This window comes from Heterocephalus glaber, unplaced genomic scaffold (genome assembly GCF_053883595.1).
Source record: "Heterocephalus glaber isolate CG9 unplaced genomic scaffold, H.glaber_assembly_v1.0 deba00001504, whole genome shotgun sequence".
Lineage (NCBI taxonomy): Eukaryota > Metazoa > Chordata > Mammalia > Rodentia > Bathyergidae > Heterocephalus > Heterocephalus glaber.
Window position 1 is genome coordinate 14,349,800 of NW_028258324.1, and position 20,443 is coordinate 14,370,242.

At 45.7% G+C, this 20,443-nt stretch overlaps 1 protein-coding gene across 14 annotated transcripts in view; it reads right to left on the minus strand.

Moving 5' to 3' along the window:
• Positions 1 to 254: 254 nt before the first annotated feature.
• The window catches only part of Dzip1l (DAZ interacting zinc finger protein 1 like), a 51,359-nt gene continuing 31,170 nt past the window's right edge, over positions 255 to 20,443 (minus strand). For 6 of the 14 annotated variants that reach the window (XM_013070811.3, XM_021247859.2, XM_021247833.2 and 3 more), the window contains 9 exons: positions 19,032 to 19,062; positions 18,410 to 18,484; positions 18,266 to 18,319; positions 14,819 to 14,952; positions 13,459 to 13,648; positions 10,484 to 10,700; positions 9,876 to 10,066; positions 3,306 to 3,445; positions 255 to 1,170 (listed from right to left, as the gene is read on the minus strand). In XM_013070811.3, the coding sequence (XP_012926265.1) occupies positions 1,009 to 1,170; positions 3,306 to 3,445; positions 9,876 to 10,066; positions 10,484 to 10,700; positions 13,459 to 13,648; positions 14,819 to 14,952; positions 18,266 to 18,319; positions 18,410 to 18,484; positions 19,032 to 19,062 (1,194 nt within the window). In that variant the 3' untranslated portion in view covers positions 255 to 1,008. Of the gene's footprint in view, positions 1,171 to 3,305; positions 3,446 to 9,875; positions 10,101 to 10,483; positions 10,701 to 13,458; positions 13,649 to 14,818; positions 14,953 to 18,265; positions 18,320 to 18,409; positions 18,485 to 19,031; positions 19,063 to 20,443 lie in introns of those variants that run through there. The other 8 variants (XR_002390801.2, XM_021247776.2, XM_021248039.2 and 5 more) reach the window with 8 other exon arrangements.

The window sequence follows — 20,443 nt, forward strand, 5'->3', positions numbered from 1 at the left end:
TGCAGTCTGGGACTCTTCTGCCTCCTTTCTCCTCTTCCTCTCTTTCCATTTTGTATTGTACTCTACAGCCTTTCTCTCCCTGATCCCACTTCTGCCACCTTTACCTTTCCCAGGTGTGGCTCCTCAGTAACTAACTCCACCTGGGTAACAGCATTCCAAAGGACCTAAACCAACACAATGGAAGTGCAGGTGTTTCCTCCCCTCTTCACCACCCTCAGCCCCTGCAAAGCTTAAAAAATAATAAAGAAATCACAGACAGTTATGTGCATCATACTATATTTAAATGCTTACACATAATAAAGTAATGTTTTCACACTAAAAAAATACAATGGTTATATATATATGACTTGATTTTGGAAATAATATTAAAAATTAAATCTGTGGTCCTCTGGAAACATGAAGCCTCAGCCATGTGGCTCTCTTTTCTTCCTACCTGTGAACAGGCCCTACAGATATCACAACTCTGGGAAGTTCTCCAAGATCATTCGGGCCTCTCCTATGCTCCCAAAACACTCCAGTCTCTGTCATTAGTACCTAGTGGCCCTGGAGGTAAACACTCTACCCTACCCACCTCTGCCTGCACCCCAAATCAGTAACATGAGGCTGGAAAAGCCAGCACAGAGTATGTACTCAATAAATGACTTTGGAGCAATTACTGGCAGGCATCAGGACCCCTTACAGTGACCCTGTAGATTTATAAAAGGCTCTGGAAGAGTGGCTAAGTGACTCTTTTCAGCCTGGGGTGGACACGGAAATGGACGATGGAAACTGCATAGATTTCCTGTTATAACCATTTCTCAAGCCTTGGGAACTAGGGTACCTTCCCAGTTACCCCTGACCCTCTAGTAAAGGCAGAAGAGGGAGAGGTCATATTTGGCCCCTGCTCGGCTTTTCTCCAAGGGTTGATGGTGAAAGCAAAAGGCCCCACAGCCTCTCCTGATAGGGTGTGCCCCAAGCTGGCCCCAGCCAGGTAACAAGGGCCCTTTGGCCAGCAAGGCCTGGACAGGGTCACCAGCCAGGGACCCTGGGCCGGCCAGAATTCCAAGAACTGGCATCAATCTTCTCTGGGAGCTTTGAGCGGGACCAGGGCTTTGGTTTCTCTCTCTGGTCCAGGTCCTGAGAGAGATCTTCCAAGGAAGAGATCTCCAAGTCGCTCTCATCTTCAGAAAGCTGCAAGAGATAGGGGAGAATAAAAGAATTTTGATAAACTCAGTAGAGCAGAGAGCTAAGCACCAACCATGCAAGATAGGAACAGGAACAAATACAGACTTGGAAGAAAGCAATAGGGAGCTGCTACTCCTCCTGCCTTTTTAAGTCTCCCTGCTTTTGAGAATCTGCTCCAGGGACCTGGGGCCAGAGTGATTTCAAATACCCCTGGAATTCAGGGCTCTTGTTTCCATTTAAACTGTGTAGATTTTTAACTCCCCACGTTGACGGGGCTAGAACCCCACAGCCTTGACCTTTGCAAGTTCTTGAGCTGGATGCACCATGGGCAAAAGTAGCCCCTTCCTCTCAGACTGGGTCTGAGAGGCCTGGTAAACACTGACTGAAGGAGCACATGGGAAGGTTGGAAGTATCAGAACTCTTCAGTGAATAGGGGAGTCCAGAGCCTTCAGCCTGGAAGGGGCCTGGGCTGCAGCCAATGGTAGAACTCAGAGCCTGGCAAGAGACCAGGCTACTCCAAGACCATAGTAACAGCCCAGGTCAGGCATTTCCCTCCAGAGGTCTCAGTGCCCCTGCCAGGTGCCTGGGCTTTTACATGAGACATTCTATGCACTTCTTCCTGGCATGAAAGGCCAACCAATTAAAAGCCACTAGGCCTAGGGCAGCAGCCATGCTCAGGGCAGTGCTTCCATCTGCATGGGACAGTGAGTAGTCTTGCACCATAGGGAAAGGGGGCAAGCTGGGGTTCTTTCGCATAAACCCAGTATAAACCAACCTCACTGTTTAATAAAAAGGTGAGGGATTAGAGGATGATATTAAAAAAAAAGAATGAGGGGCTCGGTGGTAAAGCACTTGGCTAGCATGCAGGAGGCTCTGAGTCCACAGTAAAAAAAAAGACAAAGAATGATTGCCTGCTACTTCAGAATATGAGGGCAATACCATGGATCATCTCAAGAAACAACTTCTTGATTGAAAAGGGGAGAAAGAAATGTGAGGTAAGGAGAGCTCTAAATCTTTCTAAGAAAATAACAGGAGAGTGGAAGTTTTCCCTGATGGGCAAAGAGAGAGCAGTAAGGAGAGTCTAATAACGTTGGGGAAGCACCACATCTGAACTCAAAGTCTGAGAATCTGACCACAGCCATGGCTTGTGAGAGCCACTCTGACAAAGCACGGCTTTGAATATTTAGAACAAAAGCATCTAAATAATCCCATTTTACACTGTTGTCTCTGAAGTGCTATGTGGTGCCACTCCGAGACCCAGCAGCAGGGGACTCTGCTCAACATGTGGCCTTAGGCTGCATGGTGGTTAAATGGTCAGCTTGAGTGGGAACAGCCAGCTGAACTGAGATAGCCTGGTTCCGTGGAATGGTATAAAAGATGAGGAGGGGAGGATTTTTATCCTCATTTCCCACAGAAAAGCTTTGGCTGTTCTCTTCAGCTGAGCTCTACCTTCACCAAAGATAACTGTTGTTCCATCTTCTCCCTTGCCTTGAGCGTCGTCTTCTGGCCTTTGGCACAGACACTTCGGCTGGGAGCTCTGCCCTTGGCCTTCTCCTTGGTCATCGTCTCCTGGTTCTCAGAGCTGATTCTTCAGCTTCCAGCAACGGCCTTTCAGCCTACCAGTGCAGACCCTTGGACTTTCCAGCGCAGATTCCTCAGTCTCCATCGTGGGTTCCTCAGCCTCCTGATGCGGACTTGCATGGGACATTGCTGTGGACTCTGGGCTTTCAGCGGGACTTGTACAGGACACTGCTGTGGATCCTGGCCCCAGGCAAGATTCCTCGGATCTCCAGCATCCAGACAGATCTCCTGCACTCTTGTACATCTGACTCTAGTAAGCACTGACTAATACAGGTTGGGATCCTCCACAAAGTGAAGTGAAGACCGAGTGGGGCCCACAATGGAAGAGAAGGAGCACAAAGCTGAGAACTAAATTTGCTGAGCAGTTGCTAGTATACTGACCCGAAATGGTGATCTCTACATGTGTAGGAGCAGAGCTGAATAATGACACCTGCAATATCCCACTAAGGTCAAAGATGACACTTGCTGAATCCAGCCCCAACTGTCACCCTGGGCCTCTCAAACTTGGAGCTGGCTCTACAGGGAATGGTAGGGCCACCCCCAAGACTCCTATATCCTACCTGAGGCTTCCTTCCCAGCATGGTAGCCTTCTGAGGCCCGGCATTGGGCCTTAAGAACAGACTGACCCCTCCAGCAGGATTCTTCACTGGAGCCTCAAGCTGCTTCTCGAGATTTTTCACCATCAACTGCACCAGTGTCCCTGGCAGGGAGAACAAGCAGCTGTGTCTTTGGAAAAAGCCTGGAGAATGAATGCTTCATCCTGGTGGGTCTTGTCCAGGCTCCAGTATAGAAGGAGGAAATGGAAAGAAGGTCAAGAGGAAGCTAGGGCTTTCACCGCCTGGTGCGCAAGCGCAAGGACCCAAGTTCAATACCCGGTACCAAAAAAAAAAAAAAAAAAAAGAGCAAGTTAGGGAAAGCTTAAAGAGGAGGGCCATGGAGGCAGAGAAGGCCAGCCTAACAGGACCTTGGATTATTCCGAAAATGACATTATGCAAACATAATGACATGGGTTGACAGAAGCTTAGAATATTTCTCCCTCTAAGGAGAGGCTGAAACAGCCCCTCCGCTCATTTTGGTTCATGAACTGCATGACTAACAGTCAGACAGGCCCTTCTTCAACACCTTCACCCAGACAAGAAGTAAGATCAAATATCAATTAGCACAGAAGGGCTCCAGGAAAGAATGACTTTCTGTGAGCTCTGTACAGGAAATAGGAGCTAGGCAGTGACACAGATCACCAACCGGCTTCTGGTGCATGGTAAACCAAGGTGATGGCTGGATCTCAGGAATGGCCAAGAAGTGGGGACTAACTGCATAAAAGTACAGCCTCCTGGAATTCAAATGCCTGGGACCTAAGCAGACTTCTAGAGCTAAAGCAGCTCTTGGCTCACAGATTCATTCAAGAAATGCTTGTTAAGGTCCTACTATATAGCAAGCACTGTACTTGTCAACCTCTTTATTAATCATTTATGCAAATACCTCATTTTACAACTAAGGAACCAAGATCTTTGCACAAAGGTAAACAGGTGGTAAGTGATACAGACAGGACTATCTCTGAAGATTCCTGTCAGTTCCAGGATCTTGCCAGCTTACCGCCCTGTCTGGTAAGGCATCAAAATTTCTCCAAGAGATCTGGTTCTGGTGAATTCTAATGGGCTGACAGGCTTGGATTATGCCTAGGACAGGACAAAGTACTACAGTGTCCAATAAGAGAGACTTGAAAATCACAAACTTAGTCATAAATCCCAGAGCTTCTTTTGCTGGCTTTGGAAAGACGAAGCTCTAAGTTCCATATTCTTTAACTTAGTTTGGCTAGGAAATGTGACTGAAACTATAGGCCTCCATTAGCAGTTTTAAAAGAAAATCTTGCAATAATGAGATAGGCACAGGTGTTCTAAGAAGAAAAGTTCTCAACTAGTCCTTGTAACCTGTTAGTTAAAAAATAATAAGTTTAAGGAATATTTGCATTCTAGTTATCATAAAGTTTAGCTTAAATCTCTATCATGCCCTCTTCATCAAAAGTTGAATCCCTGTCTATATCTTTGCAGAAAAAGGGCAAAAAAGGGCTGGGGATTTAGTTCAGTGGCACCATGCCTGCCTCAAAAGCGCAGGTCCTGAGTTTGATCCCCAGTAACAAAAAAGAAAGAAAAACTAGAGGGACAAAGTTTAGGGGCCGAGGATTTTGCTCAGTGGTTCCACCTAGTTTGATCCCTGGTACAAAAGAAAAAGAAAAAGGGCAAAAAGCCCTTTGGTAAGACAAAAAGTCTGCATGGCCGAGGCTGTAGGCAGAGATGTAAGGCAGTCTGCAGAAAGGTTTCCTGCTATCTACCCGCCCCAACCACCTCCCTAAGGTTAGTAGGAAACCACAGTCTTCACTATTCTTTTTATAATTTACAAAATTATGTTTGTTCAGGCTGTGGACTTTCCTATGTGTGAGGCCCTAGGTTTAATCCCCAGCACTTCAAAAGAAAAAAAAAGTGTGTTAAACTACAAATATTCTAAGAAATGATATTTGTCAAAGTGTGTATTGACATTAACTATCCTCCCTTAAACTTGTAACCAAGGTTTGCCCTGGTGGCTATTTTTGTCACAGTGATGGTTACCTCTGAAACCACAAAACCTTGATATTGTGGTACTAATGAACTCAGGCAGTGTAAAATACTCAGCAGATGTGCTTCAGCTTCAGGACACAGCTAATGGCAGTTCTTCCTACGAAAAATTTATCTTATAGTAAATAAATAAGCAAGCAAGTAATGGCTCCAACATAGTAACTTCAAAAGTATGATACAGAATACATGATCTTGAACTAGTCACAACATCTCAGAGGCTATTTCAACATCTGTATCCATGTATAAACAAATGCTCCTTCACTTTCTTTGCTTTTGTTTGTTTTTGTTTTTGTTTTGCAGCAGTAGGGATTGAACCCAGGGCCTTCACACTGAGCTACATCCCCAGCACCTCCCCCTTTTTATTTTTTAATTTTGAGACTAAGCTGCTAGTTCCTCAAGCAGGGCTCAAATTTGCAGTCTTCTTGCCTCAGCCTCGTTACTTGATTTATGATGGGGTTATAATTCCCCAAAACCCCATTATAAATTGAAAATATAAATCAAAAATGTGTTTAGTACACCTAACTTACTGAACATCCTAGCTTAGCAACCCAGTGCATTGTAGAGGTCAGGTGTTTCTGTGGCCTATTACTGAAGACAGTATCGTACTACACATTGCTAGCCCAGATAAAGAGCAAAACATTTCTACTGAATGTGTATTGCTTGCATACTGTCATAAAATCAAAACCTCCTAAGTTAAGCAGTGGTAAGCACAGACAAGCACAGTATGTAGCACAGCCTTCCCCAGTCAGCACTGTGGAAAGTAAATGAGGGGAGTGAAGCTCAGTTGGTCCCAGCACCTGGAAGGAAGCTCCCCCGCCTCCATCCCAGGCTCCTAGGGCAGTGAAGCTCAGCCAGTCCCAGCACCTGGAAGGAAGCTCCCCGCCTCCATCCCAGGCTCCTAGGGCAGTGAAGCTCAGCCAGTCCCATCCCAGGCTCCTAGGGCCAGCGGCAAGAAGGAAGCTCCCTCACCACCATCCCAGGCTCCTAGGGCTCAGCTGTCCCAGCTCCTCCAGGCTCCTAGGGCAGTGAAGCTCAGCAGCACCCGTCCCAAGCTCCCTCAGCCAGCACCCAGAAGGAAGCTCCCCACGCTCCTAGGGCAGTGAAGCTCAGCTGGTCCCAGCAGCTCCTAGGGCAGTGAAGCTCAGCAGGTCCCAGCAGCTGCGGCTGGGCACTCAGCCCCAGAAGGAAGCATCCCAAGCTCCTAGTGAGCACCAGAAGCACCACCACCCCCCCGGGGAAATGAGAAGACACATAAACAAGCCTCAAAAACAGACTTCCAGATCACCTACAGCAACCCCAAAGGGAAATGAGATGGAACACTCTGATACTCAACCACCTGGACTCTCTGAACTGGCAAAAAAAGAGGATCTGGGAAAAATGAAATCAGAAATAATTACTCAGATAACAGCAAAGATTGTGCTCATGGTGCAAGACATGATTAATAAATCTAGAGAGGACACAGATAAAAAAAATAGAGGATCTGAGGAACATGATGGAATCCCAACATAAGAAACAAATGGAATCCATAAAACAGATACAGATTTCCAAGAGATTAAAAACTCCATCAAAAGTATGCGCAGCAGAATGAATCAATGTGAAGATAGAATTTCAGATATAGAAGATAAGACTGCAATTAGTGAGGAGGAAAAGAAAAATTGCTTTAAAATTGTAAGGGAACACGAGAAATCAATCCAGCAGCTGCTAGACAATGCAAAGAAGAATAACATAAGACTGAATGGAGTCAACGAAGAAAGAGAAGAGAGTGCAGATGACATAAAAAAACTCTTCACAGAAGTGATGGCAGAAAACTTCCCAAGGAGAGGAAAAGAACTTGACATACAGATAAGTGAGGCATATAGGACTCTAGCTAGCCTTAATCAAAAAAAATCTACACATAGGCACATAATAGTTAGGATTCCAGAAATTCAACAGAAGAATAAAATTCTATAAGCAGTGAGAGAAAAGAAACAAATCATACAAAGGAAAGCCCATCAGAATCACAGCAGACTTCTCAATGGAAACCCTAAAGGCAAGAAGAGCTTGGAGTGATGTATTCCAAGCCCTAAAGGAAAACAGCCTCCAACCCAGATTGATGTAACCTGCAAAACTATCTTTCAAAATTCATGGAGAAATAAGATACTTTCATGATAAAGAGCACCTTAGGAACTTCATGAATACCAAACCGGCACTCCAAAAAATTTTAGACAATACCCTAGGAAAAGACAATGAGGATCACAACCCCAGGAAACCCAGCAGAATGAATCCATTGGGCGTGACAAATTAAACGCAAAGGGGGAGAATCCAACAAAAAGAAAAAGTCAGGACAAGGCTTTTAAAACTTTTAACTTCATCTCCCTAATGAGTGTATAATTCAATCTTATTATTGTACTGATTAGTATTTTTCTGATTCTAGAATTCCACACCATTCCTTGTGCTATACTGGCTGTTTATCATCTTATGTCTACATTTTAACTGGGTTGTCTATTAATGAGCTCTAAGAATTCTTTATATATTCTGCTCAAAGGTTATATGCACTGTAAATACGGTCTGTTTTAAGGACTGCTTTTCATTTTAATGATGTCATTTAAAGTTCTAAATTTTGATGGAATCTCATTTATCAATTTTTTTCTTTTATACATCATGTTTTTTGTGTCCTAGGTAGTTCTTGCCTACCCTGAATTCATAAATATTTTCTCTTATAATTTCTTCTTAAAGTTTTATACTTTTAGGTTTTCTTATTTAGGTTCATAGATCCCTTCAAGTTATTTTCATGTGTGAAAAGAATGGGTTGCGGTTAATTTTTTATATAGGGATACCAGGTGTTCTAGTGCCGTTTGCTGAAGACACTATCTCTTCCTCGGCTCTTGAATCGAGTTTATATTCTATAAAATGCTAATGTTAAATAATCTTTCAAAACTCAGTGGACCATATATGTGTGGGTCTATTTCTAGATTCTCTGTTTTATTCCAACAATCTATGTCTTTCCTCACACCAACACTGCCTTGATTACTGTAGCTTTAGAAGAAGTCTTACAATTGGGTGCTAAATGTCTTCCAACACTGTTTTTGTTTTTGTTTTTGGCTTTTCTGGGTCCTTTGTACTCCTACATAAGTTTTAAATTTCAATATCCAGTTCTTCATTTATAGCAAGTATACATAGACCTGAATTTTTATATATACCTTGTGTTTTCTAATCCTGCTAAATTCAAGTACAAGTTCCAGGGGCTCCTACAGATTTCTTAGTATTTTCTCTGTAGATGATCATTTCATCTACATATAAAGATTTTGCTTCTGCCGTGCCAATCCTATCCTAGTTGTGTTATTTTATTGCCAGACTATTTTGGTTTAGACCTATGTTTCAAAGTCTAATGGACAGATGAAGAGTAGGCATATATGTATGTCCTTGTTCCCCACTTTAGGGAGAAGGCATTGTATCATCTCCCTTCATAGAAGGGGTTTTTCTTGGAAGTATGGAGTACATATCTTTCATCTGTTGAGAAATTTCTGTTCTACTTCTAGTCTCCTGATAGCTTTTACCACAAACAGCTGTAGAATTTAGTCCAATACTCTTTCTCCAACTAGTGACAGGATCATATGGCTTTCTCCTTTCCTCTGTTAAAATGATTACTTTTGGGGGTGGATCTTCCAATGCTGAACCAACACTGCCATCCCTATAATAAAACCACTTTCTACATAAAAAAAAAGAAAGTAAATGAGGGGCTTATGCAGAGGTCGGCACAGAGCTAAGCGCATACTGTGCACCCAGCAATGCAACACAGAGGGAAGCCCTTCTCTCTCTCTTGCCAGGAGCTTCAGTGGAAGAAAGAACTTCTGCTCTCCCATCAGCACAGCAAAAATGGAATACCAGCTCAGTTTCTTCCCCTGCCACCCTGTCCTGTCCCACCCACAAAAGCAACCAGGCAGAGAGGTAGACAGGTAACATGCCTTGGCCCTCTGTCCTGCTGTCCCTCTCCCTGCACCTGTGACAAGGGTTGGAGGCCAGCTGAAATGTTCCCCACAGCTGCCTGTTTAAGATCCTGCCTCCTCAGGGTCTGCTTTGTGGACCCAGCCCTGTATACGCAAAGGCAGTCCAGATCTGGATTTGGGAAGTTCATAGGGACCTCCACTTTTCCCTCAAGTGCTAGATGTTTTACCAATAAAGCCCCAACAGGAAGCTACACCCTGAATAATCCTGGGCCCTGTCACTCTTAATAGAATGACCACAGTGTTTATTTGCTACTGGTAAGAATGTGAGAAGTAAAGGGGTGAGTGACAGCTCCCAATCTCCAATAGTTAAAAAACTCAATGACAAAATTAGTGACAAAATTACCTCACTCACATTCTAGCTTTCCCCTGATATCTCTGCTATCCCAGAAAAATATCTGGGAGGAAGGAAGACCATGTTCTCTGAGGCAAGTAGAGAAAGAGAAACCAAATCAGAAAGCCCAAGTAAGTAGCAGGGAGTTTCCAGGGACTTGGGAAATCTGGGCTGGAGAGGGCCCTCCCCAGTGGTCTCACTCACCAGAGGAAGCCAGCCCATCTGAGCCCTTGCCAGGGGGCTGCACATTCTCTTCCGAGGACTCAGTGTCAGATGAATCCCAATCATTCTTCTGCTGGGGCACCATCTTGGAAGTAACTTGGGGGTTCTGAAGAGACATGCGATGCACGGTGTTTCCCTCTGAGTCCTCCTCGGAACTGAATGGGGGTGTGCTGCTGCATCGAGGAGAAGAAAGGAGGAGTCCCTGGGCTGGAAAGAGAGCTTCACCCCCTTAAGAAGATCCCTTGGGTCTGCCCAGAGCCAGTCTTGATCCCTCCCTCCCTGGAGCACAGATGATGGCCAGGACTCTTCCCAGAGTGGAGCAGCCACACCAGCTTTCCCCTCAGAAAAGGCCTGAAGACCCAGCCTTGCAGGGGGGAGCTGGGATTGGGGAAGACGAGGATAGGTCTATCTTGGCCGGGAGCAAAGGATCCCTAGTCTCTTCTTGGAAACCCAGGATGGACCCCGCTAGACCCACCTCCTTTTCACATCTGTCTCAGCCCCTCCTTTGTCTGCAGAAGAGGCCCAAGAAAGGACTGCCAAGGCAGGGACCACTGCCTCAGGTCCAGTAAGAGACAGAGGCCAGGGCTCACCTCAGCCCTGGCCCGTGGGGGGCAGGGGTGCTGGAGGGTCCTTGCACTCTGGGGCGTGGAGTTGGGGCAGACACCTGGGTTGGACCAGAGCCATGGCTGCTGCGGCTCTGAGGAGCTGGTGTGAATGGCTCTGCCAGCTTGGATGGCAGCGCCACATGCAGGGCCCTGGTCTTTGGCCGGGCCTCTCTGGTAAGCAGTGTGCTCCGCTGACTTTTGTCTAAAAACACAAAAAAGAATGACTTTCAGAAAATGCCATTCTGAGCTCTTGAGCCTTAGACATTGCAGAAAGAGGGTGGAATGCAGTGAAGGTGGATGGGTCATTGTCTCAGTGTGCTATGATGACAGTAGGTTTAATAGTCGTCCCACCCCAGGAGTCCTTCTGCTGGGACACCAGAGACCAAGAGAACAGCCAGGTGGCCCAAGATCATGTTGTCATTACAGAAGACCAGCAGAAGCCAGAAGGGCTAAGGACATTCACTGCACAGCCCTAGAGGTGGATCTTGCCAAGGCCACCTTCCTCCCTGCTCTCCCACTGGAGTGCAGGTATCCTTGCAGGAAGGACTGGCTGCCACCAGAGGTCGCCACAGGACTACATGGCCCAGCCAGAGCCCCATGCAGCCTCCTCCCACCAGCAGGCTGGTGCAAGGCAGTGCCCACCCAAGGAGGGCAAACAGTCACTGTCCCTCTGTTTTTGCAAATTGCATCAAAACCCTATGGGGAGAGGGGTCAAACTATCTTTTATGGAAAGAGACTAGACTAGAAAATGAAGCACAGGAAGTCTAAGTAATTCACTGAAACTTACATGTGTGGACTGAATCACAATATAAAAATGTGTTTCTTACTACAATAGCTCAAGATCAAAAACATTTGAAATGCTCTGCTCTCTGAGAATGCATCTACTCAGGAGTAGATCTAGGAAGGAACTGAAGAGATGGGGAAGACAAACTTGCTCAGAGAAAATAACAAGAGCTTACTGCATACACCAAGCAAAACATCCATGTGGCCCCCAAGGCCTCTTCCAACAGTATTGTTCTTTTGTTTTACAGGGGCTTTGAGAGATTAAGGAACTTGCCCACAACTTCACGGAAGAAAATGACAGGCGTAAACCTGGACATCGGTCTGCCCCAAACCTCAGGCTCTTGCCACTGCCTTCACTGCAGCCCACAGCCTTGTTCACAAGAGAAGAGGGATGGTCTGAGCAGGGACAGGAGATGAGCATTAGCACAGTGCTCATGGGACCTGGAAGGAGAAGATGGGCTCAGAGCTACAAGGAGAGGTCTGCCAAGCATCATGGGAAGAGTGGTCTCAACTCACACCTCAATGGCCTGGGAAGGAGACAGAAAATGAGGGGAAGCTCTCCTGGATTTTGGATGTCAGCAGTGGGGGCTGTTGGGGAAAGTGGCACCTAGAAGTAAGACACCTTTCTTTTCTCTTGGAAGACGGCATTCCAAGGGTACTTCCATTCATTCTCCCAAGTCCCTGTCCCCTGCCTCCCCTGTGCCTCACCACTGTGCCTGGATCCATCACTTCATGTAGTCCTGGCTGGCTTCCCAGGCTGGGAGGTAGGTCCAGGCACAAAGTCTACCTCAGCAAATACTGTACTAAGTAAAGGTGTGAGCAGATGCATTAATGAATGAACATGTGAGCAAACAAGCAAAGGGATATAAGCTTAAATCCAAGCATGAAAGGCAGGAGAGCAATCAGGACAAACATCCCTCTGTCACAAATGTCTGTGTAATGGTAAGGACGCCCTTTTCCTTAGAAATTTTGCAACAGACGTTTAAGCTAAATAGGTCAGAACTAGTTCCTAGAACTAGTCTCGTGCCAACTGTCCTGTTATCTACTTAACATTTTTATGTAAAATGACAGCACTTTTAAATATAAAATAACTGCTTTATAATTCTCCAAGTAATAATTTCCATGAGCTCACAGGATTGCTATGTTAAGAATATTTTTTCTAATTCACTTAAAAAATACAGATTAAATGTAAAAATGATTGATGCATGCACTAGTCAAATCATCTTTCACATGCCCAGAGATATCCAGATCACACTTTGCAAAATCTCTCGGTCTAATGAGCTCACACCGAGTCTTTCTCTACATGAGATCCAGAAATGGCCTCCTTCTCGGCATGTCTCCTTGCCTGGGGAGGTGATGTGAAGAGAACTGGCCACTACCCTGCATGAGCAGACCAGATCACAGAAGCCCTGCACAGAGCCTCCAAGTCAGCATCCCAGTAGGCCTGGGAATCCTCTATAAAGTGAGTCTCTTGAACCCAGGAAGCCCTAATCCATAAAGTCTTTGAGGACAAAGACTCAAGGACCCTGGTCCCTGTACTTTAATCCTCCTCCAGAACAGGCCCTTCCCTTGTCTTCACCCCCAGGTTCAGGGACAAGGAGCAAAGCAACAGCTCTGACCAGGCCCAGGGACCAGTTCCATGCTCTGAGGATTTATCTGAAGGCATAACCAGCCCAGCCTCTCAGGCGGTGCCACTGCTGAGAGCGGGAGATATCAGAGGTATGGGGAGTTTTTATTTGATTGATATTTGCTCCCCTGTGACCTCGATGCTCCCAGGTCTTGGGTCAGTCTCCCACATTTACTTGCTTGGTGTGCAGAGCCAGATACTGAATGGCTGCACTCTGTTGGAAGGAAGCTTAGCTTGTGGTTGTAGCAAACCAAGGAGGGCAGTTTGAAGCTACAAGGGAAGTATCGTGCCTGAGCAGGGAAAACTTAGGCAGACCACAAGCTCTAGTTCTGGCTCTTCTCCAACTTCCCCCAAGTGACCCTGGGCAAGCACCCCTCAGCCCCACTCTGGACTCTCTTCTCCCAACAGAGGACTTTTGCACTCATTCACCCCTCAGGGTAATACCCCTGATGTGAGGCAGGGATTACACCCTCTTCCTGGCAGACAAGCCTTAGCAAAAAGGGGATCCTCCCAGGTCACAGTCCCCAAGCAAGCCCTGTCCCCAGCAAACCTGGAGGCTGGCCCTTGGGCTGGGACACCACATTCCCATTGTGTCTCTCCTTCACTCTGCTGATGGCTTCTTTGATGAGCTTTTTCCTCAGACTCAGAAATTCAGAAAACTTCCTGGCCTTCTGCTCCCGCTGGGCTTTCAGCACGGACTCCAGGTGTCTGAGAGTATGAACAGCAATTCCCTTTGCATCCTGGAGGAGACAGAAGCTCACCTTTGAAGACAGGGGCTCCTCTCCTTCCTCTAAGTTTTTCACACCTACTGCAGCTGACCTGGGAGTCACTGTGATCGCTACATGATAGGTTTTGGGAAGTAGATATGGGAAAAAATGAGGATCAGAGCAGGGTGAACAGTGACTTCTCCCACTGTTGAAAATGTGATGGCTTAGGGTTTGGAGCCCCACAAAAACTTACACAGTAGCATAATGCAAAGGATATATCACAATTCCATCCACATCCTGGCATAAAGAACTTAGATGGGACATACTTTTCCACTACTTGACTTCTTCTAGGATTTGGCCATGGTGTGTTCCTTTTTTGCTCTCAAGCAGTGTAGTTATGCCTGACATGTTGTTCTTGGCTAAGAATATTTGAAAAACTAAACTGAAAAAAAAAATCAGCTATTGTAAGCTACTTGGGTTTTTGGCATCCACCCAGAGCTTCAGGGAGGCTTCTTAGGAGACATCTGGATTCAAGATGAGGATTTATTCAAGGTTAGAAATATTTAAATCAAGTCTGAACATGGGACTAAGACTAGATTAATCAGTAGTTGAAAACAGTCAAAATTAAGTGAGCATCCTTACTAAATTAAATCTATGTATCTATTTTTTCCTAATTCTACTCACTGAAATGATGTGGTTTTCTTTAGTACTTGATGCCTTTAATGATAACATGCATGCTCTGGCTAAACACAATGGTGTTCAAAGGCTAACTGCTTCCAGACACAGCTTCCACACCTGCCCCACCTACAGCCACCCACAGAGTGGGCGTGACCACATGCGCCACAGGCAATGGACTTGGAGACCGACATTTATCCAAGAGGGACCTGTCCCTAGGTCAGATTGAGACAATTCAACTCCCTCTGTTAGAAAATTTAGAGACTCAGAAGGCAGTAACCATTGAGTGGAGAACACCCTGGGGTGAGGACATGGGGTGGCATCGAAAGCCAACACAAGAGGACACAGAGAGGAAGCCACACTCCTGCTAAGAGGTGAAGAAGGGGTTCCCTTCCCAGACAACAGAGGAGCCCAGGTCAAGCAGATCCATTCACAAGGTAAAGAACAATCGATGGTTGGTCAGTTTGAGAACACTTTATGTCTCAATTCTAGTTCTTGACCCCTTAAAACAGTAGCCCTGGAACGAACCCTCTTTATTCCCATGCTTTCCAGCTTCTCTTCCAGGGTGTCCTCCAGGATAGGCCGGAACTGCTTCATCAATGGAGGGTTTCGCCTCAGAGCAGCCAGCACCTGCTGCTGTTCATCTTGGGAGTCCTTCAGCTCTGCAGCATAAGACAATCACAGATCAGTGTGCCTGCTTGAGATTTCCAAGCCAAAGCCCTGTCACCCCCGCTGGGCCCTCACTCTCCCAATGATCTCAGCCAGGGCTACTGGCTTCTCCCAAGTGTCCACCCCCAGGCTAGAAGCAGGGGATTTCTGCTCCTGGGTACCACTGGCTCACCATCCACTCTCCTTCAGCAGTCCCGGCCCTGCCATCTGGACCTTTCAGATCTGAGCTCAGTCAGTCCTGCCATAAGTTTACATGCATTATAGGGGATTGCATTTGAGCCCTGAAAACAACTTGTTCCCTGGGCTCCATTCTGGTCCCAGATTCCAGGCCCTCTAGATATCAGCTCCATCCTAATCCTGGCTTCCACCTGATACCCTCACTGTGCCCAGTTCTGCTCTGGTCCAGGAGGCCAGTTGTAGAGAAGGGAGATTCCTGTTCTCTTCCAGTTTATTCTCTAGATCAGGGACTCCCCTTCCATCTGTAGCATGTTTCAGAATCACCTGGATTAAAATGTGTGTTCCCTGGCCCTGCCCTCCCGTGTCTGCTCCTACAGGAATATGCACTTTCACATGCCCAGATGATTCTGATGAAGAGGAACCACAGACCACACTTTATAAATATTAATCCACCAGGTAACAAAATAAGTGAATACGTAAAATATGCAAACTGCTACAAAGGGACTCAGCCCAGGCTGAGTCAGAGAAGTGTCTTGGGAATACTCTTCAGTATATGTGGAAAACCTATGGTTAGGCTGAATCAAGCCCTTTCATTCACTCAATAGACAGTTACTAGGCAGGTAGCACAAGTGTGAACAGGCCAGGGCTGGATGCTGGGGACACAGAAGAAATGGAACTCTCCTCCCCAGAAAACTCACAATTGGGGTGGTAAATAACCCTGGCTGCACACAGAAATGACCCCAAATTCTAATTACATAAGATTTTCTGAGGTCTCACCCAACCCTTGATATTTGTTGTAAAAACTTCCTAGACACGCTAACAAACATCACCCAGTGTCCTGTGAGATATGCAGATACTCAGCTCCCATTCCAAACCTACTGAATCTAAAATCTGCAGGTGGGCCCATCAATCTATGTTGGAAGAAGCCCCCACACCTTCCAGGCCCTACCCCTCCCAGGTGCTTCTGCTCAATGAAGTTTGTACTGGGGCATACACTCAACCAGAGCACCGTCATCACCTTGGGAGCTATGGATGCTCCCGATACCTGGAATCCACCCCCTGGCCTGTACGGCCTGTTCAGGTAGTGTAGGGCTGTAGCGTGGTCTTCTAGCTAGTTACAAGCTTCCTGGGTGATGCTTAATGTGTGACCAGTTGTAAAGAGCCACTGCTCTCCCAGGGGTTCTCAAACTTGAGCAATAATCAGAATGCCTTGGAAAGTGTAAAAACTCAGACTTATAAGACCTGCCCTTAAAATTTCTGCTTCTATTTATCTGGAATGAGGCCTGAGTATTTGTGAATTTGTGTTTCTAACACTAAACTTGCTGGAAAACAAGTTAGGTAGAACTCTTGAAGACACTGGCATAGGAAAGGACTTTATGAACAAATCCTCAGTAGCATGGGAACGAGCACAAAGAATCAACAACTGGGATCTCACCTTATTAAAAAGCTTCTGCCCTGCAAGAGAAACTACGAACAGAGCTAAGAGAAAACCTACAATGTGGGAAAAAATTTTACCAGCTGTTCCTCAGACAAAAGTCTACTATCTAGAATATATAAAGAACTCAAAAAAATCAGACCCCCCAAATATAAAGACCCAATTGAAAAATAGGCATCCTAAATGAACAGACATTTCTCAGACAAAGAAGTAAAAGCAGCAAATAAATATATGCAAAAATGTTCGACATCACTGGTCACTTGAGAGATGCAGATGAAAACAATGCTGAGAATCCACCTCACTCCAGAAAGAATGGCTGCTATCATGAAATCAACCAATAACAAGTGCTGCCGGGGGTGTGGAGAGAAAGGAACCCTGCTCCATTGTTGGTGGGAGTGCAGAGTGGTGCAACCACTGTGGAAATCAGAATGGAGATACCTCAAACAATTAGGACTGGAAGTCCCATTTGACCCAGCTATTCCCCTGCTGGGTATCTTCCCAAAAGAATTAAAAGAATCATACCACAGTGATATATGCACACCCATGTTTATAGCGGCACAGTTTGTAATAGCTAAAACTTGGAAACAGACCAATTGCCCATCTTCTGGAGACTGGATAAAGATGATGTGTTTTTTTTATAAAATGGAGTACTACTCAGCCATAAAGAATGAGACTTGAGAGACATTTATAGATAAGTGGATGCACATTGAGGCCATACTCTTAAGTGAAATAAATAGGACACACATGTGTAAATACCAAATAGTTTCTCTGGTGTGAAAAACTAAAACTGTAAATAAGAATCAAAATGTATAATTGATATCGTGAGATAGGAAGAAAATGTTTAAAGGAATAGGGAAAGTGAGAGGGGAAGGGGAAAGAAGAGAAAAGAAAAAATATGAGAAAAAAAAAACATGGAAACAAAGTCTTTGTAAATAGGGAAGGGTGGAGGGGGTGAGGGGAGGGCCAGGGAATGGGGAAAAAATAAGAACCAAAATTGTCCTCAGCCTTGCTGGAGCTGGCAGACCCTGGTCAGGAGGCTGCCCCGAGGGCGTTCCCTCATCTCTCTTGGGAGCTTCCTCTCTCTCATGCTAGGAGCTCCTAAAGGTCAGGGAGATTTCCATCTTTTTTATTTGTCTTCTGTATCACCTCACAGCAGCTGGGTGAGAACTCTGCATATTAGATTCATTTTCTAAGGGAGGTGAATGAAGACCGCAGGCACTCACTGCTCTGAAGAGCCACAGCAGAGTCTCCTGCACCTTAGTTGTGCCTGAGTGATCTTTCTGAAGCACACTCACATTTCAAAAGAAAACAAAAAGGCCACTTTTGGTCAGTGCAACAAGTTCTCCACTGCTTTGGATTGTACCGGGTGAGAGGCAGCGGGGCAGGTATGAAGGGCAGGCCTTCAATTAGGTCCTGGCTCTGCCCTTTGCCAGCTTTGTGATTCGGGACAACTTACTGACCCTCTCTGAGCCTAACTTTCTCCACCAGTGAACCAGAAGACTGCGTGTTAATACTTGCATGTAACATACCTGGCACATACAAGGAACTTAAGGAATACTTATTTCATATTCTTAGTTCCCTCTACCCCAGCTTCAGAGGTCCAGATACCATTAAGTAAGGACCAACTAAACAATGAAGACAGCAGCAAATCTGTTTTCTACACTGGGCACCCAAAAAGAAAAAAAAAGGCTCACCTTCCTCAAGAGAGTCCTCCTCTGTGTCCACAGCCTTTGGTATCTCTTGGATCCCTGAAAAGAAAAGATACAGTTAGTGGAGTCACTACCCTGGACTCCATCATTGACTCAGAGAGAAGTGCAGGACTTCAGGTCAATACTGACCAGAAAAAGATGGTCCTCTGGTAGGTTCATCTTTTTTGGAGAGGCAGGAAGGAGCAGTGGCCACAACCACAGGCACTGGAGGCAGAAAGATCAGAGCTCACAATTCAAGTCAGCTCTGACCTTACCTGCTGTGCATGAAATGATAAGTCCTCAAATCTCTCTAAACCTCAGTTTTCTTTCCCAGAAAATGGGGATAATAATACACATTCCATATTAAATAGTGGGGCTAAAATAGCAAGACAACAAATCTGACAAAGTGCATGGAACACAAGTGTTATTAATAGTACTATTCCAGTCAACCCTGAGGCCTGCCACAGGCATGGTGAATTAGAAAGCCTGCTCGTGAGGCCCACTCCATCAATCAACACCCTCAAAACACTTATGCCTCCCCAGCTCTCATCCATGTGCAAATAAGAGCAAACCAGGCAAGAACCCCTGCCAGCTGTTGGACAGCCTTTGGCAAAAATGCTGTCTGACCCAGCAGCTCCCTCCCTCACCCAACACCACACATCCCATGGGCCACTGTTACCAGCCCTCCACTTATAAACTGATTGTGATATGAGAGGGAAAATAGCCCAAGACAATAGCCAAGACTGTCCCAAGCCACCCTCTATGGACTTACACTCTGCCTTCCTGAGGGACAAGGTCTGGATCTGCAAGAGGTGGAACAGAGCAGGTTATTGCCAGCAGAGAACACTGTGGTACTCTGCTCTGAGCAGTGGGTCTCCCCAGCACAGAGAAGAAGGGATGGCTACTGTCACCATGCCACCACTGGGAACTGGAAGGAGCTGGGCTACACCATCTCAGCACCCAAAACAGCTCCTACAGTCTGTATGTGAAATGAGATGGAGCCACGGTGGAATAGTAACAATCCAGGATGGTAACCTGCTCCCTTTCCCCAAATGAGGAGCCAAGAATGACCCCTCTTCAAAGAAAGCTTGTGACTGTGGGGCAGGAGACCCAAGGAAGCAAGTGGGACAACACACAGTACTACTGGTCTGGTTGACAGAAACAGCCAGAGCAAGGTAGAGGCTACCTCCATGATGTGGCATCTGAGCTGAGTAGAAGGCCAGATACATGGCAGAAGGCATGATGTAGGCATCCAAGAAGCACCTCTTCTTCCCTCCTTCTATATGGCTGCAGACTGGGCAGCCACTTGTGACCCATGTGACCTCACACCACAGCCATATCTGACTGTCCAGGTTTGAGTGGAGAGCTGTAGACTGATGAGTCAAGAGCTACTGGCAGCCAATGGTTTTTGGTTTTCTTGGTTTGTTTGTTTTGCCACATGAAACCAGTAAGAAGCAGGAGGTGATCTTCAGAATAAAATTGAAGCAGATATAGAGAAAAGAACAGAGACACATAGAAGAGCAAAACTTCTGACCATGCTCATGTTTCTGGTCCCAGTTTATGCCCAGATTCAGTTGCATCCCTAGCCCTGAGCTCTGTGAGATGCTCTGTCTTATGTTATGGCACATTCCCTCTTCTGCTTCAGCTAGAGTTGGGTTTTGTTATTACCCACTGTATCATATACTAATGTATGACCCATCCAACATCCATTTTGAAATGTTTTCTCCCTTGCCTACCTCTGTTCTACAGATCATTGCCAATTTTCACTTTCCTAGTCTTCCTTGAAGTTGTAGCTTCCCATGTGGCAGAGATTTGACCAATAATTTATTGGCAGGAGTCTTAGAAAAGGCCCTTTTCATTAACTTCTTCCATCAAATATGATTGTGAAGGGTGGGTAATGGGAGCTATCTTGTAACTGTGAGAGTTGAGCATCAAAACAAAAATCAACATGTTAAATATGGTAAAAATAAACACAGAGTCTGGATTCCCAGGGGCATAATTTTGGTGCTAACCACAGCTAGCAACTGTCACCTCTTTTACTGGTATTAACTTATTTTGTTATCTTTAGCCAATGGGTTCCTAACTGAAACATTTGCAGAAAAGAGTTTTAAGAAATGTAAGAAGGAATCCTCCAGACTAGACCTGAAGTGTAAAGCTAAGTTCCAGGGGGAAAGAGAAAGGGGG